This window comes from Kryptolebias marmoratus, linkage group LG21 (genome assembly GCF_001649575.2).
Source record: "Kryptolebias marmoratus isolate JLee-2015 linkage group LG21, ASM164957v2, whole genome shotgun sequence".
In the NCBI taxonomy this organism is placed as follows: Eukaryota; Metazoa; Chordata; class Actinopteri; order Cyprinodontiformes; family Rivulidae; genus Kryptolebias; species Kryptolebias marmoratus.
Window position 1 is genome coordinate 18443879 of NC_051450.1, and position 11250 is coordinate 18455128.

The 11250-nt window shown below is 42.2% G+C and overlaps 1 protein-coding gene across 1 annotated transcript in view; it reads left to right on the forward strand.

The window, feature by feature from the left end:
- The first annotated feature begins 4821 nt into the window (after positions 1-4821).
- Positions 4822-11250, forward strand: part of hgd (homogentisate 1,2-dioxygenase) — an 8561-nt gene continuing 2132 nt past the window's right edge. The window contains exons 1-10 of the mRNA XM_017428393.3: positions 4822-4984; positions 6327-6398; positions 6477-6565; positions 6644-6749; positions 7108-7167; positions 7262-7353; positions 7437-7471; positions 7568-7647; positions 7967-8066; positions 9164-9288. Of these exons, the coding sequence (XP_017283882.1) occupies positions 4970-4984; positions 6327-6398; positions 6477-6565; positions 6644-6749; positions 7108-7167; positions 7262-7353; positions 7437-7471; positions 7568-7647; positions 7967-8066; positions 9164-9288 (774 nt within the window). The 5' untranslated portion in view covers positions 4822-4969. The remainder of the gene's footprint in view (positions 4985-6326; positions 6399-6476; positions 6566-6643; positions 6750-7107; positions 7168-7261; positions 7354-7436; positions 7472-7567; positions 7648-7966; positions 8067-9163; positions 9289-11250) is intronic.

Sequence of the window (11250 nt, forward strand, 5' to 3'; positions counted from 1 at the left end):
CCCCCCCCCTCCCCCAACACTGGGACTGCCTTCGACCTAATGATGGTGCTGCAGACAGACACAGAAATACACACTGAGAGGGATGTACACACATCAGAACTCATACACAGCCATCCCCAGATTGATATAACATCGGTTACATTCATGCACAAGCCAAACACACACTTTGACAAGAAAAAGGCGCGGATATAAACACACCCTCCTTACGCTCTGATGCTGAACACACTCATTCTTTGTCCATTCATCTCAAGTTTTCCTCTTCAGACCTCTGACCGGCCCTCAGCTTCCCTCCCTAAACTGCAGCTTTAGAGGAGGCATCGTCACTGCTGTTAAACACACTCCAAAGGGACGAGTGAATGAGAAAACTGGCACCGCAGAAGTACCTGGACCGATGTGCACTCGTGCCCTTTGGATCTTTGTCCACGTAGCATTTTCAATCAGTCCAGGAAGCCAGTGCATTAATTTTACTTCACAGGGAGACAAAAACATTTTAGATATTAGATATCTTGGATGCCTGACGGGTGTGGGGAGTGGTAGACTTGGGTTGGAGTTGAGTGGTGATTGTTAGAAACAGAAGAATAGACCTTTGGAAAGCAAGACAGTCCTTTCAGACTGCTGGTCTGGGTCATTCTTTGGGAAACAATGGAAAAGCAGATTTAGTTTTTTTTACTGCTGATGATTCCTACAGCCTGCTGCCAAACACAAGACAACCATTTCACTGATCCTGCTAGGAAATATCGTACGTTTAACAGAATCACTCAAGGCGATTAACTAACTGCAAAGCCATCCAGTAACGCAGGATGCATCAATGTATGCTGGACGGCCTTTATAGGCGGATGCTTGTTTCTTAACAGCTTTTTGCAACACGTGAGGAAGGCGTTTGTCTGTTATGGCCAAAGGCTTTTATCTCAGCTCGGGTGAGAGAACCGCGTGAGCAATCCCACCGCTGCAGAATTAGTAAGTGAGACAGGAAGACCCCAGACTCGTTGATTTTATTTATTACAAAATAAAGCAGAAACGCCCAGGAAAGAGACAGATTCAAGAGGCAGGACCTGTCAAAAGGAAGACTGCTGGGGAGCGCATTTTTGAACAAAGCTTATCTGTGAGACCTAACATGGCCGCCAGTCTCTTCATAACTGGAAACCTTCGTCACTTTGAGACGTCCTGATGAGGACACCTCAGAGGACCTACAGTATCAGTAAACCTTGTTTTAACACTGACTTTCATAAATATGTTCACAACAGTTTGCTCAGAGGTCCTTAATTCTTGTTATCTTACGCAGATTTGTTGAAAATATGCTTTCCTCCTCCTTCGTTTTGCAGTTTCGACCAGACCGCTCCGTCTTTTCATCTCCAACTCTGCCGCCGTTTGTTCTTATTGTCTACTTTTTCGTGCGTATTCTGGGTGTATTGAATTATGTTTCCCCTGGCATCATCCTCACATGTATTCGCTTTATTTAACAATGGCTGACGTGCGGCAAGCAAACACCTAATTCTGACTTTGTTATTCGTGCGCACGGGACAATGCATGCTAAATATTCCAAATGCAAAGGCGAGCCCGTGCAGCACATAAGCACAGTCCACAAACACGCACAGCTAAAAATCCTTTTGACATCAATAATTGGTAAATCCTCTGATTAACTTGTAAGAATTGTCCTTAGAGTGCTTAAGTAATTGTGTTTGTGTGTGTCCTTTTTTATTGCATGCACCCCCCTCTCTTTAAAGCACATCTTTATAACCAAGCAATTCCAAAGCAATTTTCTCTGTGGGAGGAGAGTGTAATTTTCTATTCTGTGACACTGTGATGTGTAAGAAACTGGGAGCTGGTGCTAAAAGGTGTCTGCAGTTGTGTGTCTTGGTGTGGGTGTGAGCTGCTTTAATGGCCAACGCGGGGCGGGCGGTGATGGTGGTGAGCGGGTGCGTGTCAGGAAGGCCATCATTTAATGACTCCCAAATAGTGCCCTCCTCGTTAGAGCTATCGTCCTGGAAACGGGAGGCTGTGAACCGCGAGAGCGCCGCGCGCTGCAACACTCTTTTATCTTCATATTAAACCATTTGCATAACATTATGGCCTCAGATGAGCTTCAGGAGATACTCAAGCTGCTCAAAGAGAGTCAGAAAGAGTGTCGAGGCAAGAGACACAGAGAGGGTATACTACATGTCCTTGCAAATCTAATCAGCGTTAAATGGAGCTGTCACACGAGTGTGTGTCTGTGAGAGTGTGTGTGTTACTGGCAGCCTCATGTCAGGAGTCATTTAGCATTAAACCGCAGCTTACTATGTAGCAGGGCTGTAATTATAAAATACAGCCTGATGTGACGTATAAATGCAGCAGGTACTCGATACTCAGATGGTAACGATTCAGATGTCACGCCAACTTACATGCCTTTCACGACTTGAACAGTTAATGAGTTGCACAAGTACATCCAGTGATTATTTCCTGAACATTTCATTGAAATCCGTCAAATGGTTCATGGAATATTTTGCTAACAGGCAAACAAAGATCACCCAGGTTAAGCAAATCACATTGCTACCATTTGCTTTAGTGGTGTGCAGCAGTATTTGAAACCAAACAGACTTGAGTTAATGTTCTCATGGTAAATTTATACTAAATGAAGAGGTTTTGGCTCGGATTTGTCTGCAGATGTGTTCGTCTGACAGATAAATGCGCTCGGAGGAGAATAAAGAGCGGTCTCAGCGCTGCAGAGATGGAGGAGGAGAGTGACGTGCGAGTACACGCTAATTAGTTGTCACTTCTTGCCACTGCTTGATTAATTTAATCAACAGTACAGCTACCCTTATATCTACCAGCGTAAATGGCAAATTTGCAAATATCATAAAGTACCACCTAGTTTTTAAAAACAGGAAGTCAAAACATAAAATAATTAAAGGCCTAGGACTCCTTTCATGAACCATTGGACGGATTAAAAAAAGAAATATAGAAGAAGATATGCATTCCTTCAAGGAGCGTTAGGCCTTCAATTATTCTTTTGTTTTACCTTTAACGTGAAGCTGGAGTGATTGTTCATAGAGAAAAATCCAGCCAAAGTAAATGTGTGGCAGCGTTTCTGCACTCGGGTGTCACATGAAAAGCTAAAGAGCAATCAGAGCTCAGAACAGGCCTGGGGCTGTGTGTGTTTGTGGCTGATATTGCTTGTTTATTCACACGGTGACAGACGGTTCCAGGAGAGTGTATCATTTACCATCAAGACATTGAATTCAGCAGGCATCTAATAACAAAGCATTTACAGCCCACTTAGACATGCATAGAAATAAGTGGGCAACAACACTAACGTCTCCAGCTATTCCTCCCTCGCCTCTAACACTCGGGCACCATCCGGATTGGTCTCAGATCCTCCAGATTTCTATCAGCAGACATGGGGGTGAAATTAAAATTGCTCATTTTCTTCCTCCGTACAAGGAGCAGATCAATTTCCGGAGCCGGGGACGTGATGTTTTTCCTGCCATTGGGCTTTCTCGTCTTTGGCACAGCACCCTGACTGCCTCCCAGCGGGAGGCCCGGGTCTGACTGCACGCCTCGCCGGAGAACAGTTACTTCTGCCGCGGCGAGTTTATTTGCGCCTCGCTATGAGAATTGCCATCATTTACCCTTCCCAACATCTCCCAAAACAGAGAAAAAGAAATAGACAACCGGGGGAAGGGAGGGGAGAACGAGGGAGAGGCGAAATTGATTCTTTTTGATACATGCTGCTGCGTGGGGGACATTAGGCACACCTCGTTTGAGCACCTATTTCAAGAAATGAAGTGAATAAATTTAGCCTGATGTAACGTATGAAACTTTCAGAGGCCTGATTGTGCTGCTCTGGGTGCAGGAATCACCTACCCTCAGCAGAGGCTGCCCACTGAATCGTGCTGATCAAGAAATGCCAATTAATTAGGCGGTGATGAGTAACTCCTTTTACATGAAACAGCAAGGCAGCCTGCATTAAAAGTGGCATCATTTAAGGCGGATCTTTCGAAATGGGATTTTGGTGAAAGTTTACGAGCAGTTAAGGGGGTACATTTGGTAGCAAACACATTCTTGTATAATTAAAAAGCTTGAAAAAGTTTTGAAATTAAAACAGAAGAAACAATGACGGACCAAAAAATGAAATCATTAAATAAAAGACACTTTGTTTTGTTTGTAAGCTTCTGTAAAAATTATTTTATCCCCCTTCATTGGTCAGAAGTTATTCCATGATCAACTATTGCTCTGTGACCCGACAACTCTCCGTCTCTTCAAAATAAAAGCTCATTTAAAACTATTAGTAAATGTCAACATGGGTTTAAACTCTATTTTCCCACTAAACTTCACTTCCGAAGGTCTGGACTATCCCTTTAAGGACTTTCACTTTGTTCTGAAACAGACAATAAAAGCCAAGATGCCCAATTCTGTGAAAGAAAAAAAACAAAATGCTTTAGAGAGTTTTATTTTACTTTACAAACTCTGATGTTGATTTCACATGAAGGTGAAGATGAGCATGACACAACTGTTTGCACAAGCAGTGCACCTGAGGTCACCACAGGCTTCTCATTTAAAGGATTTAAATCTCATTTTTAAGGATTATTTTTTCTTCACGCCACATTGACACACTGAACGTTTCTGCTTCTGCTGCCACAGCTTCCATTCACTGCCGTAAATATGAACCCCTCTCTCCTGGATGCTCCCGGTTGGTTTAAAAATCGGTCTCTTGTTTTGCTTGGCAGCCACACCGCCTCCTGTTTGCGCACACTTTGCCCGGCCGAGCCGTCCCCTCTTCGCTCGGACACCCACCTGTTGCGTCACGGAGCCAGACGGGGCCTAATTAAAACCATGTTGAGAAAGAGCATAAAGCTCCAGCCCCCTTCCCCGCTCCGATCACAGACCGGCATGCAGACGTCCTGAAGTGGATTTTGGTCGAAGGAGAGCAGAGAGTTAATCTGTAACGACTGAAAAACATCTTATAGGAGACGTTTTAAAACACAGCACCATGGCAGGACTCAAGGTAAGTCAATGTTGCCTTTAATGCCACTTCTATAGGTTTTTTATTCGTCAATACTTCAATTTAAAGCTTAAAGGTGAGTGTGCACGAAGGTGCAAAGATGCTGCAGAGCTGTGCTTTCAGAAGAGAAAGAAAGAAGCTGCTTCAGCTCCGCTGTTGGACAGAAAATGTACAAAAATGAAGAAGTTTGAATCTCCTCACTGCTGTGGCAGCAGCTGAGCGGCCGACTGGAGGGAGGCGTTCCCTCCAGCCAATCAGAGAGCTGCATTCAGCAGCTGCCCAGATGTGGTCTGAAACAATCTCAGCGATGATGTTATGAATTAGAGACAAAAGTGCATTTCGGAACCCTTTTTTATTTTAAAAAAATGCTTAAAATAATTAAATGTTGCACAGAAATGTTTACTGAGGCAACTTATGAACGTGTGTCAACATTTTATACTTTCTTTTATTTCGATGAAACATAAATATCTATTCAAAAACATCTAAAATTAAAAGCCTAGCGTTTCTTTAAGGAATGCATATCACCCGCCAACTTTCATGCCAGAGTTACAGCTATTTTTGTGTGTTTGAATGTTTTCCATATATACTCCATTTATTTGCTTCTAAATAAAAAAAATCTATTTTGTTTTCAACTCTTAAGACCACTTTTTTCTTTGTGTTGCAGCTTTAAGTGAAACATAAATTTCAATAAACTCCAGCTTTGTTCATATTTACCCAAACACTCAGTCTTCAGTCACTTGATGAACGAACACACATGGAAACCATCCACAGTTCGGCTGAGAGGGCGGCTTTTGCAAACCAACAGTGACTCAGCAAAACCCGCTCTCATCTGCCCAACGATACAAGTTTGGACATCCTGAGTCAAAGTTTAACTGCGAATAAAGTTGGGCAAGTAAAACACTGAGCTGATTTCCAAGAGACACGTAGGAGACGTTCAGTCTTTGATGGAAACGAGCCAAAGCAAAAGTTTGGACAATTATCACAACTAGAGCACTTTCTGCAGCAACTGTTTCTACAAAAAAGGCATTTTTTAAATTCGACATATTATTGCCTGAATGTGTGCGTTTGTTTGTCTGTTAGCGAACTTTCCTATGAACCACTGGATGGACTTTAATGAAACCCTCAGAACATCTACAGGGACTTCCAGCTGAAGATGGCCACCACAGCTAACTGACCTTAGCAAACAGAAAATGGCTAAAACTGAGCCAATTTTACAGAATCATCCCCATCTCGTACTCTAACGGATCACACAAGATATTAGCTTAAAACTCTGGGTGATATGCATTTTTTTAAGGAATGCTAGCTTAATTTCCTCTAGTGTTAACAATCTGTTTGTCCTTTTCAGTACATGTGTGGTTTTGGGAATGAGTTCTCTTCCGAAGACCCCCGATGTCCCGGATCCTTGCCTGAGGGGCAGGTAGCACAAAACCATTACCTTCTCCCTCTGTTGTCATCAGATTTCCCTTCAGATTAAACATATGTTGTACCTGTGCAGAACAATCCTCAGGTCTGTCCATACGGCCTCTACGCCGAGCAGCTCTCTGGCTCCGCCTTCACCTGCCCACGTCCGGCCAATAAGAGGAGGTTTGAGGCTTTAAACAAATAAACAAATGGATCCTAATCGTCGTGGAGACTTAAACTCTTTCCCCTCGCTTCCTGCAGCTGGTTGTATCGAATCCTCCCATCTGTAAAACACAAGCCTTTTACACCTGTGCCATGTGGGGATCTGACAGAGAACTGGGATGAAGTGGAGCCTGATCCCAACCAGGTATGATGCACCCCCATACCATCAGAGAGGCAGGGTTATGAGCTGGGCGCCCCTCTCCTCTTTAGTCCAGAGGACCACATGCTTTTACAGCCTTTTTGTTGCACCTATTCCTGCCAACAAATTCAAAATTACCTTAATATTTCTCCCAAATGGTAGAATTTCTTAGTTTAAACATTTGATATGTTTACTATGTTCCATTGCATGTAAAAATATGTTTATGATATTTAAAAACCACTGCATGCTGTTTTTATTTACATTTCACACACTGTTCCGGCTTACACTGATAAATCTTATAGAACAAAAATTCAGCTCAGTTAATTTTTGAGTAAGTCGATCCTGATTTTGTTCTCACAAACAGCTAAGATGGCTGCCGTTCACCATCCCCAAAACCACAGAGAAGAAAGTGGACTTTGTGGCTGTGAGTGCACCTCGTTCCTTTTCACCGTATCTCCATTCAGCAAATGCCGATTCTGTGTTTGTTGGTAAATGTTGCATTTTTCCTCATGGTTCAGGGTCTTCATACCATCTGTGGTGCAGGAGACGCTAAGTCTCGTAGTGGCATTGTGGTTCATATCTTCACCTGCAACACCTCCATGACTGACAGGTGAAAAGCTAAACAAATAGATGCATTTTCTCTAATTAGCAGTATGAAGTCTTGGCAACCTTTTTTTTTTTTTACCATTTCAGGTGCTTCAACAACTCCGATGGAGACTTCCTGATTGGTGAGAGATCCGGTTGTTGATGTTCACCAGCATCTATTCTCTTCATCGGGTTTTCTGGTTTTATATTTCAGCTGTTTGGCCTGTTTGTGCCCGCAGTTCCACAGCAGGGCGAGATCCTGGTCACCACGGAGTTTGGGAAGATGATGGTGGAGCCGACCGAGATCTGCGTCATCCAGGTCGGTTCTTCAGTTTTCCCAAATTGGACTTTTCTATCTGCCCCCCCCCCCCACACACACACACACACAGGCACACACTCGTCTAACCACATTTAGAAAGCCGTGGTTTGGCACTTTTCAGACGTGACCTTGAAAATAGGTAATAGTGGAAAGAGGTTTTGAGTTATGGACAACCTGAGCATCAGGACGGTGACTGCAGCATGTGTGCTTTTTTCAAACACAGATGATTAGTCCCCTCAGCGCTGATACAGCCCACATTTGCTGCATAACAGCACTAAATTCTCCCCTAACTGCCACTTTTCTTGTTTTTATTTTGCAGCAAGGGATGCGCTTCAGTGTGGATGTGTTCGGAGAAACCAGAGGCTACATCCTCGAAGTGTATGGAGCCCATTTTGAGCTGCCTGACCTGGGGCCTATAGGTTTGTGTTTGTGTGATGTTTGGAAGGAAGGAGGAAAACACTATATGTGTTCATCCTTTTTAAAAAAAAACAACACAACAGCTGCACAACAACCACTTTGCCTCTGTTTCCAGCAAAACGCTATTGTTGTCAAAATTGTTGACACTTATCTCTGAAAATCCGTGGGATTTTTAGCCATGCTAACCGGATTTATCGGACAATTTGCCTCTCTGAGTCATGCTTTCCTCGGAAAGTACTGCAAATAAAATTAGAGATTATTGTAAATTTTCATCTGCTGCCATCGAGTACTTTTATTTGTCCGAAGCGTTTGGTTCAAGACAAAATGTTGGCAAAAGTAGAAGCCGTTTGTCTTAGCTGTATTTTGTATTTGGGCCAAATAAACAAATAAGAAAATATAATATTGTATATTTAGATTAACAAAATGACACATTTGAAGGTTAAAACAAAGTGCAGGGATTAGCAGAAGAATAGCTAAAAGCCAAAAATAGCAAAACTGTATCTAAAAGCAAGAAAGTTGCTAAAATTAGTAAAAATTGTAGCTAAAAGCTACAATCAGCCAAACAGAAGGTGAGAGCTAAATTTGAAAGCTAAATGCAGCAAAACAGAAGCAGCAAAATTATATATATATAAGCTAAAATTAACTAAATGATAAATAAAAGCTGATACATGCACAACTGTGGCTACAACCTAAATTTAGCAAAGCCAGCAGCTAAAAGCTACAATAAGCAAAACTCAAGCTAAATGCTAAATGTAGCTTAACTGTAAAAAATTGCTAAAATATGCAAGAATACATTAAAAGAAGGATAAGACAAAAAGAGAGCAGGTTTGCAGAGAAGAGAGAAGACATCTTGCTGTATTTCTATGGGGAAAATCTTTGTAACTTAAGGTTAAATATTTCAAAAAGTAGAAAAGTTACAAATACTGAAAGCCATAATGTTCTATTCCTGATTGAGCTGAACAATTTGATATATGAACGATTAAAATAGCATAAAGTATGAAGGAAATAGTTAGCAAAAAAGCACAGAAGAAACTATAAACAGGGAAACAGCGTGAATTAACACCCATAAAATGCTTTATTGTGTTGTTTTTTTTTGTAGGAGCCAACGGTCTGGCCAACCCAAGAGATTTCCTGTGTCCGGTTGCTTGGTACGAGGACCGCAAAGTGCCCACCGGTTACACCGTCATCAACAAGTACCAAGGAAAGCTGTTTGCTTGCCAACAGGTGGTTATTGTGACATTTAATTTTGTGTGTGTCACTGCAGTGATCGCACACACTGTCTGAGCGGGGACACGCACATGTAGCACACTTGCCCTATTACCCTATTTAGGTTTGCGTTTGCTTCAGTAAACACCATCAAACTGCCACAGCGCCTAACAGGAAACGGTCCAAGTGAAGCATGTGATCCATTAGCCGCTCCTGCCGGCTGAATTGCCATCCCCGATGATTTAATATCCAAGCTTTAGCTGTTATCCTTTCACTCGCTTTCCGCCTCGGCTCCCTTATGAGTCTTAATCACTCATAATTAGTTAAGGCATTCTGGAGCTGCAGATGGCGTACCTGCGAAGCTTTGCATTGAAGGAAAGAACCTTTTTCCAAGTAAAGCATTAATTTCACCATATTTCACTCGGAAAATGATCCTTTCCCTCCTCTCCTGTTGGGTGGATAATTGGATCGACACAATGTCTGACAGGAATTACTTTTTAAATTGAGACTAGGAGGTTTGACAAGGGTAGGGGTCAAGGACTGTAACCAAGGAAACCGTGTCAAACTAAAGAAATTACATTTTCTGTGAAAAAGCAGCGCGAACGCTGAGTGCCGAGTGACGACTGAAGAAGCTGAAAGTGAGCTGAAGCAGAGCAATGGCTGGGAGCTAAAAGGAGCAAAATACTAGATAAAAGGTAAACACAAGCTAGAAGCTAAAGGTAGCAAAATGCCAGCAAAATGTAGCAAAAAGCTAGCTAAATCTAAAGAAGGAAAGAGGTAGTTAAAAGGATCTATATGCGTATTATAAAGCTAACTAGAAGTCACAAAAACCTTGCTAAAAGTAGCAAAAGGCCAGCTAAAAGTAGCTAAAACATAAAAGTATTATAAAAAGACAAAAACAGAGCTAGCAATCTGAAGGAAATTCCAAATAAAACTATGTTTTTAAAGGATTTAAAGAGATCTTATTGCATTTTTATGGGTAAAATATTTGTAAAGAAAAGTTTAAAAGTACAAAACTTAGAAAAAACAAAAGTCATAGCACCGACTAGTTAGCTTGCAATAGGTATATATATATATATATATATATATATATATATAAAAACGAGGAAAACAAACATTTACCTTGTCATTATTAATAAATAAACGTGCAGCTGTAAGGGCCTGATACTTTTTCTTGAAGCAAACAACCTTTTTTTGTAGGAAGCGGCCTCTTTTTTGAGTATTATGGTCTGGAGATGAAAGGTGACGCCCTGATCCTGGTTTCCACCTTTTCCCCCTGATGCTGCAGGGCGAGGCCAGGAAACAAGATGGTGGTGAGGGTGGAGGGTGGAGGGTGGGGCGGGGGGGAGACAGAGGCCTCGTCTCAGGGAAGATGCTGCTGTTCCTGTCTGGTCCTGCTGTTTTGTTTCCCCGCAGAGTGCTAAAATTGCTCAAATTAACTTATTATTTGCTTGACTGGGCCAATATGTTCGTGTTCTGCGTGCGTGCGTGTGTGTGCGAGTGGTTGCTCTCCTCCGTTTTTCTTCCCCTTCTTCATTTTAATCAAATGTAGTGGAGTTATCACAGATGAATGTCCAAGAAATTACCTGCACTGGGTCCCCCGAAGAGCCTTTTGTACAGTAACTGCTGACAATTGAGTGTGTGAAGTTAAGCTGTTCCTGGTGTTCATTAGATACGCAGCATACTGTGCGAGTTTCCTTACACACTCCTCTTTTTGTATGTATATATAGTTGCCAGCTTTTATTGCCCGTGTTCATGTGTGGAAATGTATTTGAGCGTGTGTGTGTGTGTGTGTGTGTGTCGGGGCACGGAGGTCAGCGTGGAGGCAGTTTGAGTTGTAATGAACTATATTGATTTTAGAGCTGCTGTTGAATGTCTTTTTCGCAGCGACATTATCAGAACAGAGAAACTATATAAAATTGCTGCGGTTTTAACAATCAAGATAAAGGAATATCTCTGCACCCACGGTTTCTACAGCCC